Source organism: Triticum aestivum, chromosome 6D (assembly GCF_018294505.1).
Source record: "Triticum aestivum cultivar Chinese Spring chromosome 6D, IWGSC CS RefSeq v2.1, whole genome shotgun sequence".
NCBI classification, from domain to species: Eukaryota; Viridiplantae; Streptophyta; class Magnoliopsida; order Poales; family Poaceae; genus Triticum; species Triticum aestivum.
In genome coordinates, this window is record NC_057811.1 from 401,120,484 (window position 1) to 401,136,081 (window position 15,598).

The window sequence follows — 15,598 nt, forward strand, 5'->3', positions numbered from 1 at the left end:
CTTCATCACTTCAAACACAAAGAAAGAACCGACGGAAAAACTGAAGAAATTCCAACCGAGCCTTCGTCGAGATATTCCAACAGAGAGTTGAGAAAAGTGGCCATACTGTGCGTCTCACGCGCCCAACGTGGCGCCAAGTGAACCGCCCCACACCTATCGCCCCGAGCCGGCCACCTCCTCCGCTCCGCTCCCGACCCCACGATCCCTCCTGGACCCGGTCCACCACACTTGACCCCCAGCGCCTTCTCCCCCCTCCGTCCCCGCCCGCTTCCATTCCCTCCCACCACTCCACCCATCATCCCCGACGCCGCGAGGAGGGGCGCCGCTCTCCCCCAGCCCACCCCGCCCTTCCTTCCTCCCTCCCCGAAGCTTCGGGAAGCCTCCCGAGCAATGGCGAGGCTGCTCGTGCTCCGCTCGGCGCCGTACCACCGGGCCAGCCTCTCCGCCGCCGCCACCGCCACCTCCTCCCGCTCCGCGTTTTTCCCCCGCCTCGCCCGCCGCCACCTTTCGTCGCCCCTCCGCGTGCCGGTCCGCGCCGTCGAGTCGTCTTCGGAGGCCACCAAGCAGGAGGAGGCGCCTCTGGCCGCGGGCGAGGCCCAGGAGCCGCTGCCCGCGGCGCCCGCGTTCGTGGTGGAGGAGCTCGGCTGGGGCACCCAGCTCGCGGTCAAGCTCAAGATGCTCGTCGCCCCGCCGTGGAAGCGCGTCCGCAAGGGCAGCGTCCTCACCATGACGCTCCGGGGCGAGGTGCGCTGCTCTTCGGCACCGCGCGCCTGCTGGTTTTGCTACCCCTCTTAATAGTAGTACGATTTGCTCATTTCGTGCATTGTGGTAGCCTTATCATCTTAGCGGACGCCCTGATATTTGTATCGTAGTAGTAGCAAATTTACTGTTGCTGTTGCAGATCCTGGCACACGCCGTGTGCGTGTGCGTATGCGTATGCTTGCGTGGGTGGGTGGATTGGCGTGTGTTCCGTTCACTCACACGCACATGCCACTGTATTTGGTCATTCTGGAATCGAGATATGTTTGGACTTTGTTCGAACATTTGTTAGTCTTGATACTGTATTCTGTGCGTTTGGATTTTGATGGTGTGTTTCCGTGGTTGCAGATATCCGATCAGTTGAAGACGCGCTTCTCGTCAGGGCTCTCACTGCCGCAAATCTGCGAGAATTTCGAGAAGGCGGCATATGACCCACGGATATCAGGGATTTACCTGCACATAGAGCCGCTGAGCTGTGGATGGGGAAAGGCGGAGGAGATCAGAAGGCACATTGTGGATTTCAAGAAATCTGGTAATCACAAGCTATGCTGAATTTGGTAGTATCTTACCTTATGTTCATGTCTGTCATATTATGACAAGTGTTGCATATTTTTGTAGGTAAATTTGTTGTCGGTTACATGCCCGTCGGAGGGGAGAAAGAATACTACCTTGCTAGTGCATGTGCTGAGCTGTATGCACCGCCAAGTGCTTATGTTGCTTTGTATGGTCTAACCATTCAGCAGACATTTCTCAGAGGTAACTGCATGTACAGTGATAACATGATACCTCTGGTTATTGCTCAAGTGCACCATCATCAAGTAGGCGTTATTTTCTGCTGATCCTCAAACCAGTTTCAAAATTAAACTTGTTATAGTGCGACAGAAATACAGAAGTATTTTGCTATTTTTGCACCAAATATCCTTCATTCTGTTATAACGTTCAATGCATTTCTGATTAGTTTAGCTTCTCATGAACCAAATTTTGTGAGCTTGGTCATGCCCAGTGTGTTATTTGTCCACAAAATGAGACAATCTGAATGCATCTACGTTCTTTTCTGGTAGCTAACACTCTAGCACTTTTTAATTCGATTTGCAAGGTGTGCTTGAGAAAGTTGGAGTACAGCCAGAAATTCAACGAATTGGTCGCTACAAAAGTGCTGGAGACCAACTTGGGCGGAAGAGCATGTCAAATGAAGTTAAGGAGATGCTGGGTGCACTGCTTGATAATATCTATGGAAACTGGCTAGATACAGTGTCTTCCACACATGGTAATTAAATAGATCTGTTTCACTTTCACATATTTAATTGAAACATCATCATTACAGAATTTTTTTTCTAGGGAAGAAAAAAGAAGAAATTGAGGAATTTGTCAACTCAGGAGTCTATCAGGTCGAGAGACTTAAGAAAGAAGGTTGGATAACAGATCTATTGTATGATGATCAGGTACAGATTCCCTCCTTAGCTGATCACTGAGTTGGCAAGTAAATTGGACAAGACTAAATTGAGTTAAGTTAGTTGTTACTGCATCTTCTGCCCAACCCATGGTGATTAGTATTAGGAATACAAGTGATGTTTTAACTTTAACGATCCTTATTTCCTCTTTTTATTTCATATCATCAATATATTAAGTAAACAGCAAAAAAAATCAGTCTCTTTGTTTTGGGGCTCTAGAGTAGTAACATGTGTTGCAGGCAGAGGTTCAACTAGTAGAAATGTTCGGCATCAAAGAAGCACCCATGAACAAGAAATTAAAGACATGAGACGCAAATTTTGTCCCAGAGACATGATATGTAATCTGTATTAGGAATGTAAAGTGATGTCTCTCTATTTATATTATAGGTGTGTAAAATAGTGAGATCCTTGGCCATTATTAGTGCACAAGCAAGTCATATCTATACGAGACTCTTCGATTTAGTTAGAAAGGGAACTTTAGGGTCCTAGTTGAGGTAAGTGTCCACAACAAGGAAACATCAAATCTTCCTGCAACATATACTGATGTACTTGATATGTTAATTGCTGACTCAAGCAGTCAAGCTTAGTTGGAGTTTCTTTATTGAAATGTGGAAATGTTCAGGATATGCGACTTGTCAAACTGGCAAATTAGACATGAAATTTTACATAATGTGTTGTTTATTTGAATTAGAATACTGAATTATTTACTTTATTTATTTTTATTTGTCTGCTATTGTTTTTGTCGGCATTGCCTTATTCAATAGGTAATGACAATGCTGAAAGAGAGAGTAGGACAGAATGACAAGAAAAGCCTGCGTATGGTTGACTACAGGTAATTTAGATATTCATTGTTCTGGAAAACTGGCTGCAAACTGGAAGCCAGCCAAGTTAAGGATTTCTGATAAATTTATAACAAGGGCACTAGTCAACTCTGGAACTTTAACTGTGCCATTGCTTTTCAGCTACTCCATCAATTTTTATGTTTTTGCCACCACCGTCAATTTTCAGCCATTACCATCTCTATTGCTGTTTGTGAAGTGAGAAATGACCAAATTAAATCTGGCCTCGCTCACTTAGGCATGACCAATTACATATAGATGCTTCAAACCTAGACATATACACTGATATACACATTTTTTGGAAAATAGCCATAGATAGTGGCCCTCTCCATCTCTAGGCTGAACAGGCCAAACTGGATCAGCAGTTGTTATCGGAAACTATACAATAGCCAGTGGAACCTACAATCTTTGGCTCTTCTTTGTTGATATGAGCAGAGTGCACGATTGTGAATAACATTTTTTATGGGCTGGGATATTATGGAAGGATTGGAGCATATAGGGTAGTTGTCGAGGTCAACAGGCGTGGCCCTGAACTCCTGTGGCCAGCAAAAGAGCAGTGGTGCCGCTACCACATTACAGGGGGGAAGGAGTAAAGGGTTCCTCCTTACCTCTAATTTACTTAAGGGCTAAGCTAAATGGTAACCCTGTCTTTAAAAGAAAAGATAATTTTCCTAACTGAAAAGATGACTCGGATCATATCCCTTAGTTGGTGTCAGCTAGGGCCAGTTAAGCTTTGTTTTGTGGACTGTCAGCGTGTGTGTCCCTTGTTAGAAGGGATAGAAGGATTTGGTGGAATTGTTGTTGTATTGCTTGAGCCTCGTGGGCATATATATAGGAGTACATGATCTACTTGGAGTACAAGGCAAGCCAGAATATTTCCTAGTCTAACCTATGTTTCCTAATACAATCACGTTACTCAACATCCCCCCGCAGTCACAACGGTAGCGACGCAGACGGTGAGACTGGAGAAGAATCCGAAGGCAAGCCGACGGACAACCCCCCACAGTCGTAACGGTCGATGCATCGCGGAGTCGTGGCTGGAGTGGAAACCAACGAGGTTGCTCAAGCAGGCGGTAGCCCTTTGTGCCGTTTGTCGATGTAGCCAAGAGCGTGGGTGGTGGAGCCGTGGTCGAGGTAGCCGTGCAAAGAATGCCGTGGTCGATGTCGAGTCGGGGTGGCCGGTGTCGAGGAAGTCGCCGTGGAGCCGCGGGCGCAAGGGGGCGCCGAGTTAGCATGGGCGCAGTGGTGTCGAAGTAGGGGTGCGCCGGGAAGAAAATGTTGTTGACGACGCGTCGCGGCGGGTTTGCCAAGCCCGGGGACACATCGTGGACGAAGGCACGCACCGGTGTTGCCAGCACCGGGCATGCGTAGACGGACGAAGACGAAGTTGACGAAGCGCCGACCAGGCTTGCCAGGCCCGGGGACACGTCGTGGATGAAGGCACGCATCGGTGTTGCCAGCACCGGGCATGCGTAGACGAGGGACCTGCACGAGCTGTACGCCATGTCGGAGAAGTCGGAGGGGCCAGCAGAGAAGAACTCGACGACGATTGCGGCGTCCATCGGCGCGGGGCCGATGTCACCAACGGTGGTCGGAGTAGACGAAGTGGTCGGGGTAGATGACGGCGACGCTAGCGATGGGCTGGTGCTTGGACGAAGACGAAGGGGGTGGACGGGTGGTGGCGGCGGCTACGAAGGTAGCGGCGGCGGCCAAAGAAGAGCGGCGGCGGCGGCCTGACGGCGGCGGCGGCGGCTAGGTTAGGAGTGCGGCGGCGGTGCTCGAAGTAGGCGAGAACCCTGACAGCGCGACGAAGATCGGTGCGGATGGTGGCGTTCCCGCGCCAAGGGAGACGGCGCGGCGCATACCACGGGAGGTCGACGCGCGGTGACGGCGGAGTGGACCGCGGGCCACGGCGCTACGGCCCGAGGGGCGACGCAGCGGCGGCAGGCAGGTCGGGGCGACGACGGGAAGACCTCGGGGTGGCGGCGGGGATCGCGGGCCGCGACGCTGCGGCCCGAAGGGGCGACGCAACAGTGGTTCGCGAGTCGGTGCAGCCGTGGGGACGGCCTCGGGGAGGCGGCGGGGACCGCGTATCGCGACACTACGGCCCGAAGGGCGACGCAGCGGCGACACACGAGTTGATGCAGCTGCGAGGAGAACCACGGGGCGGCGGCGCTGCGGCCCGACGGGGCGGCGCAGCGGCAACCTGTTGCTCGATCGGCGGAGGGGCTTGCTGAACTCGGGACAATCTTCACGGGACCTGCGGAGGCGTGCGCAACCGACGGGCCAGGTTGGTCGCGCGGTGTAGATGAGGCGAATCACGGCTGCAAGCGGGTGATCAAGCCGATCGCGCGCGAGGTCGGGGACGCCGCTCGATGAAGGCGTGGTGGCGGTGGAGTCCTGGATGAGGCCGGCGACGACGGACGGCGTGGGACGTCAGCACCGGCACCCGGGCTGCCAAAGCAGCGCCAGCCTCGGGCAGCGAGGCCCGAGCGACCAACGGAGCAGCGGCGCCCGAGTTGAGGCAGCCGACGAGCCTGATGCAGCCGAGGACGAGGCCGGCGAGGTTGACCGCCGAGCCGCCGTGCAGACGCGGTGGAGGCGGGTGACGTGGATTGATGGGCGGGCCGGCGCGCGAGCGACGGCTATGATTGGCCGCCGCATGGCGCGAGGCCGCCGGGTCGGGGCGATGCAGGTGTCCCGGTCGGAGCAGGGCGGTGACGGCCGGCGCAGGGCGACGGGCGGACCGACGCGCGGACGGCGGCTGGCCCTAACGGGCCGCCTCGGCGCGCATGGCCTCCGGGTCGGAGGAGAGGCCGGCTGGTCGTGCCGGGGTCGGAGTAGAGGCGCTCGGGGTAGACGGTGGCGGTGGGCGACGCAAACCAATCAAGAATAGATCGGAAAACCAAAAAGAAACCTCGCGATCAAGATGACCGGCGGGAGAGAGAAAACCCCGGAGCAAGGCTCGGGAAAAAGACTCTCTAGGGCAGCCGGTCAACACGACCGGCGGACGAACCCTAGGTACGGGCGGCGCGGCCCCCGGCGGCGGTCATGGAGACCGATCGCCCCGGGGGTGGGCGCGGGTGCGGAAGCGGCGGCTAGGGTTTAGGATCGACTTGCGATAGATACCATGTTAGAAGGGATAGAAGGATTTGGTGGAATTGTTGTTGTATTGCTTGAGCCTCGTGGGCATATATATAGGAGTACATGATTTACTTGGAGTACAAGGCAAGCCAGAATATTTCCTAGTCTAACCTATGTTTCCTAATACAATCACGTTACTCAACATCCCTGATCCTAAAATGTTGCAATTTTTCTATCCTATACTATGAGGTGTTTGCTCAGTTTTTTTTTGCACACTTCATTTGTTTGGTATTATTTGATGTTGCTTGATTAATCTGAAAAGTCAACACATATAAACTCCTTGTTTTATTTACTGAACTGACATTGGTCTGAACTGCCAGTAAATATTCACGTGTAAGAAAATCAACTCTTGGGATAGGAGGAGGAGGAGACTTAATTGCAGTAATCAGAGCATCTGGAAGCATAACACGAACTCGCAGTGGCCTGAGTGTTTCTAGTTCGGGCATTATTGCCGAGCAGTTAATCAAGAAGATACGTACTGTTAGAGGTAATTAATGTTATGTTATCTCAGCAATCAATTGTGTCTCAGATGCAAATTTGATGTATACGTTTGTACTGGGTAGAAAAAATATAAAATACATCTGAACATTTTTAAACTGGATTCAGTTCCCTAATTTATTTATATTTTTAGATGAGATGAGATTTCTCTGTTTCATTGCAGTGAGCACATACTGTAGAAGCAGTTGGTGTAGCTTATATAAGTACACATAGAATGCAAACTTCTGTCATAGTTTATAGGTTCTCTAACAGAATAATTTCATCTAATTTTAATGTACAAGTCTCTTACCCTTTCCAGAGTCAGAAAAGTATAAAGCTGTTATCCTCCGTATAGACAGCCCTGGTGGTGATGCTCTTGCTTCTGATCTGTAAGTTCTGCCCCAGGTTTCATTTAGGCAGCAGAAGCAGCAGCAGAGTTTCAGTTATGTATTGATTATTCTTATTTTAACTAGGATGTGGAGGGAAATTCGACTCCTGGCTGAGTCCAAGCCTGTGGTAGCTTCCATGTCTGATGTTGCTGCAAGTGGTGGATACTACATGGCAATGGCTGCGCCAGTTATTGTTGCTGAGAAACTTACTCTAACAGGATCAATTGGAGTTATTACAGGTGATCCTTGTTACCTTCTATTTGTGCTTGCTAAGACTAGTAACAGGTCTTCCAGTGCGAATTCTACGTTCTCTTGCAACAGTCTCAACTTTGGGCTTGCATCTATTCTACTCGATCTCCGTTTGGATAGTGAATTTGGCTGTCGTTGAGTGTTTGTTTCTTAGCTTACTATTTCTGTATTGGAATAACAGGAAAATTTATCCTTCAAAAGCTGTATGAGAGGATTGACTTCAACAAAGAAATTCTATCTAGGGGTAGATATGCAGAGCTTAATGCCGCTGATCAACGCCCTTTAAGGTAATATTGGCACTTCATTTGTTGCAGTATATTAGGAAAATAAAAATAGAAGTAAATTTGAGGAGAGCCCACAGGATCCAGCGACCTTTACCAGATTGTTACAAAAATAGTCTGATACCGTCAGGGTCAAGTCAAGTTAAGAATAGTATGAAAGCCGTGCACTGGAAATTTGGAATGGTGCTATAGTTTACAATGGTTCAACGTGTTTGCGTTTAATAGACAAGTGGGATATTAATTTATCACGTGATTTCATCATAAATCAAGCAGATTGTACCCTTTCAGTATTTTTTGTTTATTTTTTCATCATCGAATTATTTGTTTTAATCATACAACAGCAAATGCCGACTCTTATTATGTGGTTTATTAGGTCTGCTATGGTTTGTAAATAGCTGTGATATTTAATAGACTATGACATATTTGATTTTGCCAATAACCGTAAGTCCAGGACCATCTATTCTCTGTTTCTTTTAAAAGCATTCTTTCTTAGAAAGAAAGCATGAAGCCAATTTCCTATCCTCAACTCTAGGCCTAATTCAGATATAGTCCCCCTAGATGGTAGACTCCAATACCGGACAACCATGCCCCTCAACTCTTGAATCCATGGTTTTGGATGACATGGCGGTGGCTTTCTCACACATGGCAGCCCAGTAGCATATTCAACACATAAACTTCTCAAAAACGGAATTAAGAAGAAAAAAAAGAAAAAAAATGTAAAATGTAGAGAAGAAATAGGAACAGCCATAAAGTCTAGAGGGTGGGGACAAAAAAATATTGTGGAAAAACTAGAAAATTTGAGAAAACTCGTAAAGAAGGAAAATCCGAAAAGAAGTGCGGAGGCATACAAAGAAAGCAACATCAAGGCTAACTATGACGGTTTCGACTGTTATCCGCTGTATTTATTGTTTTTTATTAAATTTATAAATTATTTGTGAATTACTCTTCAAATTTTCTGATTTATTATTTTTCATCTAATTTTTTTGTTTCCCTCTTTTCTCTTTTAATTCTTGTTTTTATTTGTTAAATATGCTGTCTGAGTTGCCACCTGGCTGCTTCATGCTTAACTGGTCTTAAGGTATTCTGGTATTGCTCTATTGGCATAGGGTCTGTGTGTGTGTCTTTGACTCCTTGTACTGTCTGTTTTGCCTTTTTGGTCTGTGCAATACTACACGCCCTGCTCATAAGTCATAACAGCTATCATATGGACAATTTCGTGTTTAAAGAATGTGATATATTTCCACAGACCAGACGAGGCAGAACTTTTTGAGAAGTCGGCGCAAAATGCTTACGCATCGTTTCGAGATAAAGCAGCCATGTCACGCTCAATGAGTGTAAGAATTGTTCTCCGATACTGAGCAGCTCATATTTCTTGGAGCATGTGCTGAGTTCTTTCCTCCACCAGATTGACCAGATGGAGACTGTTGCACAAGGTCGAGTTTGGAGCGGCCAAGATGCAGCTTCAAGAGGGTTGGTTGATTCGCTAGGTGGATTCTCACAAGCGCTTGCTATTGCAAAACAGAGAGCTAAGATACCACAGGATAAGAAGGTTGGTTCTTCTATAAACAGAAAGTACTTAATGAACAAAACGTCTGCCATGCATGCATAAGTATATATCTGTGCATGTAGTTAGAGTCTAAGAATGTATTGGACAGCAACAGAATTACATTCAATTCTTTTATTATACTCCCTCCGTTCGGAATTACTCGTCCAAGAAATGAATGTATCTAGATGAATTTTAGTTGTAGATGCATCCATTTTTGTGACAAGTAATTCCGAACGGAGGGAGTAGGATTGTAGCTATTGCCTTTCAATGCTTGACATTCTGATGAAGTAATCAAGGGAGGTGCCCCTCAAGCAGCAGTGTTCATTCATCTGTTTCAGTTGGGATTCCAAGTTGATCCTGCTTTCCTAGTTTTGGAAATTCACTTGTCGACATTTGTTGCAAGCTGCAGTATTCATAGTGTGGCTTTGAGTGGAAATACATGATTGAGAGTTAGTTCACCACCCGCATTCTGATTGTGTGCTGAATAATGCAGGTCCGACTAGTTGAGATCTCGAAGGCCTCGCCGACGCTACCGGAGATCTTGTCAGGCATCGGGGGTTCAGTGCTTGGAGTTGACAGGGTCGTGAAGGGGGTGCTGCAGGACGTCACCTCCTTAAATGGAGTCCAAGCTAGAATGGATGGCATCTTGTTTGAAAGACTGGAAAACATGCCAGGAGAAAATCAGCTCTTCTTGCTCGTAAAGGAAATCACAAATTATTTCGGTTGATCACCAGTGAATAGCCAAAGTTTACGAAAAGCTGTAGATAGGAGAAGACAGAAGTGACATGGAAATAGACACCCACCCTACCTAAATTCAGGTAGAATACAATACATTTGGTATTGGGGCATGCTTGTATCGATGCCTATGCAAGCGTTGTAACCTGTAACCGACATACTGAAAATGTGAGAATGTTAGTTCTCTCGTGTTTGCCTGTCTCGCCCCACCTGATAGCGTTTTGCTCTTTGTTGCTGACATATATGTATGTTACACCATTTTCATATTCTAGTTGGTTCTCATAAGTCATAATTGAAGGACCTGTAGGACTTACAAATCCCAAGAGGATCTGTTATGGATGGAGGAGATCCAGTAATCAGCTTCAGTGATTTTCGCAGTTACAAATGACTACAGTTTGTAAAATTCTGCAGTCTGGGTCCTAACCGGCCCTGGCTTCTGGATTGTATGAGTACAACTTCCACATTTTTACTAAGTTAAGACAATCAGTAAAGTAAAAAAAAACAACAACTCAACTTTGTCTTGTAGCCATCCATAACCATACAGGTTAAGCACCTTGCCTTTTTTCTAGAAAAAATAAAGGTCCTTGGCTAAGGGCATGTTTGGAGCAACTCCACTCCCGGAGTAGACGGAGCTGCAGTTAAAAATCTTGAAGCAAGCAAACAGGTGCTCCGCAGATCCTAAGATTTCAAGGAGCTGGTGGGTCGCCATAAGGGCCTGTTTGGAGCAACTATGCTCCCTGAGCAGACGGAGCTGCAGTTAAAATCTTGGAGCGAGCAAATAGGTGCTTTGTGGATTCTAAGATTTCAAAGAGCCGTGGGTTGCCAAACAGGTCCTAAATGTCTCATGCGTGTAGAACAACTATTGCATTGCATCTTCACGGGTGTGTACATATATGTGCTTCGTTAATTCCTCATCGCAAAGCGCCCAACCATATCTAGCCATACTGAGTATAGTAAGGGCTTGTACAATGCAAAATGCTTAAGCCTTGTAAAACGCAAGATGCTTAGAAAAATAAATCAATTTTTAAGAAAAACTCGTTTAATTTTACCAAGCACCTTCCCTAGGCATCTTGCACCGTACAAGGCCTTAGACACCTCCCTAAGATTGTACAACGCAAGGTGCTTAGAGGAAGTGTTTAGAGAAACAAATCATATTTTAAATTATGGTGTTTATTTGAGAGGGCAGACACTTAATACTTCCTGTAAAGATAAACATTGATGCTTAATGAAAAAAATTGCTAAGCATCTTGCATTGTAGAAGACCTAATTAAACATTCATTCTTTACAAATAAGCACCGGTGCTTAATTTTTTTGAACACTTTCCCTAAACATCTTGTATTGTACAAGGCCTAACATGATCATCTTTGACCACACTCGGCTCAGCCTAGCACGTTTGCGTGACACGTTCAAAGTGGAGGCCAAACACCGGGTGTTGGCAGGGACGAAGGGGCTACCAGTTGTGCTTCCGACATTTGATGTGCCAACTTCTAGAGGCTTCACGTTGTATCTGTGGGGTGTGGCTTGTCTGAGGGCCTCTACAAACTCTTCTTTCTATCAATGCACCGAATTTTTGAGCTTTTGTGTTGTCTCATATAAGAAAAATCTAGCCATAGTGCGCAGGAAGTTTCTGCATATAGTAGGACTAGATTAGGGTTTACATTAGAGGAGTTCAACACTATGCTGGTTGGGAGAGTGTCATCGGCGCAACGACGCAAACGAGTTGTGTCCGATGCATGGCAGTTGCGATTTTTCTGTTGTCGGTGCTCCAGTGATGGGAATCATATATGAGGGGAACTCAACGCTGGCATGTCCATAATAAGCTCTCGCCGGTCTTGCCTGATTACAATGTTATCCCATTCTCTTCCTCGTGGCATGAAAGCCTAATAGGAGGCAATATGATTTCATCTAGGCGTCCGCATTTTTCCTACAACCAGACGCTGATGGTGGTGGTCTTGTGGTAAACTCATCATCCCAAGTTGTGTTGTTCTTGGTGACGGTGGGTTCGGTCCTACACGCTAGCTTAATGTCATGACCAAACTGCATTATATATCCATGATTTAAGCTTCTTCTCGATAAATTTAAGGACCTTGTTGTTATTTTTTTCTCTATTTAGTCCTTGCGTGTGTAGTACCATGACTTTTATATCTAATGCGGCCTCGGTCCTTCAAGATCCCTTTTATGTTAAATAAATATAAATAGTGGTGTGAATATGATGGTGCGGGTGGACCCGATTTTCCTCTACCCCAGGAGGATATCAAAAGTAAACCTAGGACTTGGGTCGTGCCATGCCAATCCAAATTCATCGTGCTTTGGGCCACGACAAATGAGGCCAGTCTGGCATGGTTTACTTATTGTGTCGTGTTTCTCAGCAAAAATAACTTACCGGGTCGTGCTGCCATGCCAAGGGGAGGCCCAAGCACGACCCAATGGCCCGCCATGCTGCCATAGTGCCTGGCCAGCCCAAGCACGACCCAGTAAATAAGGGTCTGTTTGAATTGTGACTATCTTTGCCATATATTGCCACACTTGCCATACTTGAGATACTCAAATTTTAACCACACTTTGGCTTGCCTTAAAGAATCTTGCCACACTTTTTTTATGACATGTGCGGCTTACTGCTCATAACTTTTTTTTTGCCTTAATTGTGGCTAGAACCAAACATACACCTAACTTGGTCAAACTTGTCTAAGTTGAGGTGTGGCAAGCCGTGGCATGAAACCAAACAACCCCTAAATATTACACTTCATCATTGTAAATCAAGATTTTTACGTACATCCTGCACCTTTTATTTTTAAATCCCTAATTAGGCACCTTATGAAGTATATAAATACATATTAATTTAAACAGACCTGATTTTATTTACAAGAACATACATATATTCCCCCGCAAAAAAAAGAGAAAGAACATACATATATTATACAGGTTCTCCTAATAATCAAAACACGTGTTTATGAAGATTTTGGATCCAAACAGGCCGATCCGATCCAAGCACAACCCGTTCTACTCCGTGTCGTGTCGTGCTTTTGACCATACCATGCCACCCGGAAAAGCTCGACCCAAGTCCGTTTGCTAAGGAGGATGACATTTACGAGAAGGCATTTAAAACAAAAACGTTCGCTGGAAATTCCTTCTCAGGAAGGTTCGCCAGTTAGCATTGCCAAAAAAAAAAGTAATGAGCAGCCGAACCGGGCACGTAGGGTATCGAAATCGGCTGACCGGCACAGGGGAGAGGAGACCTTGACCACCACCAACCCCCGCAGCCGCTCCCCGGCGCAGCGCACCTCCCACGTTCCAGCCGGATAAACAATCAGCCCAATCAATCACCGGCGGCTCCGCTCAACGATCCCTAGATTACCTCGCCACCAGAAAGCCAGGAACCTCGAAGCGGACAGCGAGAGAGATGGGCTCCTGCGAGATGACGGCCACGGAGGTAGCGGCGCTGCTGGATCTGAAGCCGCACCCGGAGGGCGGCTTCTACGCCGAGACCTTCCGCGACTCCTCCGTCTCCCTCACCACCGCCCAGCTCCCGCCGCAGTGTACGCATATGCTCACGCCCGCCCATGTCTCGTCTGTTTCATCTGATCTGATCGCTCTCTCCTCGGATGGAGGGGTGCTTAGTAGCATTTCTTTTCAGAAAGATAAGCATAAGGTGTAGTAGCGTGCGGTGCGATGCGCCGATTGGATTGGACCCAATTCGATCGGGTTTTCTGCTTGTTCTTCGTCTTAGCGTGTGCAGACACCTTGTAGATGGTAGAGTAGCATATACTGGCAAGTGGGAATTCAGATAGTAAAACCCACCATTGTATCTGCATCATCAAGTGCGCATGTTTCAACAAAAAAATAGGGGATTCGGGCCTCGGCGTGGCATGATGTATTAGTAGTGCAACTTTGTGCTACTGTTGGTACATACTGTTAGGCACTAAATCTATTTTACTGTGTGCTATGCCACTTGCTGGTATTGCTCTTGGAAGATTGCAGTATGGGCTCCCTGTGCTCCTACTGTAACCTGTAAATGGTTAGCAGAACTTATTCCGACCAGAGTTGAATTTTGTAACAAAAACATTACACTGTTATCAGTGCCAGGACAATCACAATTACTGCAAGCATTCTTGGTAGGAACTCCCTGCATTTTGATATGCTCCACAAAGGCAAATTTAGTGCGAACTACTTTTCTGCTAATTTGGTAACTCCATGTTTGGATTGTACCTGTTGATGATTATCTACCTTATATTGTTCTGATTGTTAAACAAGCAGCATGTTTATGCTTCCTGATTGAAAATGTTTACCAGAAGGTCTTGTTTAAACGATTGTTCTGCTCTCCCTCTATTTTAGTCTGGAGTGCTGTATGGAGTACAGTATAGAAGTGGAGTGCAGGTGAACATATCATCAAGCTGCCATTGAAATACCTCTAATACTTCCTTAATGTATGCTGCAGACAAGGTCGGTCGTGCTGTGAGCACTGCTATCTATTTCTTGCTTCCCGCAGGGAGTGTTTCACATCTGCATCGCATTCCTTGTGCTGAAACCTGGCATTTCTACAAGGGAGAGCCTCTCACGGTTGGTGACAGTTGCACGCTTGCCTTTATATGGGTAGCGAGATTGCCATTTTGTTATCTATTGCTAACACAGCTATTCTCTGTTTGCTTAGGTCTTTGAGCTACACGACGATGGCCACATCGACCTCACCGTAATTGGTCCGCACCTAGATGCTGGCCAGCGCCCCCAGTACACCGTGCCACCAAATGTGTGGTTTGGATCTTTCCCTACGTTGGATGTTGAGTCGTTTGCATCCGATGGCAGCCATCTTGTCAACTCCCGGAAGCGAGATCCCGAGAAGCATTACTCCCTTGTTGGCTGCACTTGTGCCCCCGGCTTTGAGTATGAGGATTTTGAAATGGCCACTTTTGATGATGTGAAGTCTATTGCCCCGAAGGCAGAACCCTTCCTCAACTACCTTATTCCTTCCAAGAAGTAAGCAGGATCAGAGACGTTCATATTGCTTGCTAGCAGTCTATATATCATGGCATTATCCGGCCTTCCTGTATTGGCTTTGGATGCCATTTTCTGTGATTCCACGAGGTCTGTATTTTTAGTCTTGTCACTCTGAAAGAGCACTCTTGTGCTGGTGCTGGTGCCTGGTTGTAACATTTTATGTACCATAATTAATGGAAGAAAGTTTGAGCTTAATGGTGAAACAGGAGATTTGCTTGTGTAGTTTTGTATAGTTCTGTATGCCTTTATCAAACACTCGCTCGTTCGTTAAATTTGACCCAGTTACAAACTCATTGGACCCTTTCAACTTGTATAGTACATGCCAAGATCACTGATGAATATTGATTTTGTGAAACCTTTGTAGTCAGTAAATGAGTCTAGCAGGTCATTTTACATTTTTTTTTTCTGGGATTTGAAAGTGTAGAAGTGCATGCTTTAGCCAATGCAATCAAAAAACCGCAATACATTTATACGTCAACACTCCCCCTCACGTGTGGCTCCCTCAGGCCTAAACGTGAATCGAAAGTGGACTGCAATTTTAATTGCGCCAGCCGGGTCTTGAACTCAAGGCCTCTTGGCTCCGATACCATGTAGAAGTGTATGCTCAAGCCAATGCAAACCAAAAGACCGATCTAATGGAAGAGACTAGGCAATACATTTATACGTCAATAGAAACATCCCCCTGCTGTCTGAAAATGGTTCTCATTGAATATATATAGTTAAGTTTATTATTGGG

The 15,598-nt window shown here is 46.7% G+C and overlaps 2 protein-coding genes across 2 annotated transcripts; both read left to right on the top strand.

The window, feature by feature from the left end:
* Positions 1-299: 299 nt before the first annotated feature.
* On the top strand, positions 300-10,061 carry LOC123145370 (serine protease SPPA, chloroplastic). The gene is made up of 13 exons (XM_044564769.1): positions 300-744; positions 1,108-1,291; positions 1,378-1,515; positions 1,856-2,026; positions 2,098-2,201; positions 2,975-3,042; positions 6,514-6,680; positions 6,990-7,059; positions 7,144-7,298; positions 7,490-7,595; positions 8,836-8,923; positions 8,995-9,138; positions 9,629-10,061. The coding sequence occupies exons 1-13, from the start codon at positions 391-393 to the stop codon at positions 9,860-9,862; spliced, it is 1,983 nt and encodes a 660-aa protein (XP_044420704.1). The 5' UTR covers positions 300-390; the 3' UTR covers positions 9,863-10,061.
* A 3,014-nt stretch (positions 10,062-13,075) lies between these two features.
* LOC123145371 (uncharacterized) lies at positions 13,076-15,084 on the top strand. Its single transcript, XM_044564770.1, has 3 exons — positions 13,076-13,406; positions 14,306-14,427; positions 14,519-15,084. The coding sequence occupies exons 1-3, from the start codon at positions 13,271-13,273 to the stop codon at positions 14,843-14,845; spliced, it is 585 nt and encodes a 194-aa protein (XP_044420705.1). The 5' UTR covers positions 13,076-13,270; the 3' UTR covers positions 14,846-15,084.
* The last annotated feature ends 514 nt before the right edge of the window (positions 15,085-15,598 follow it).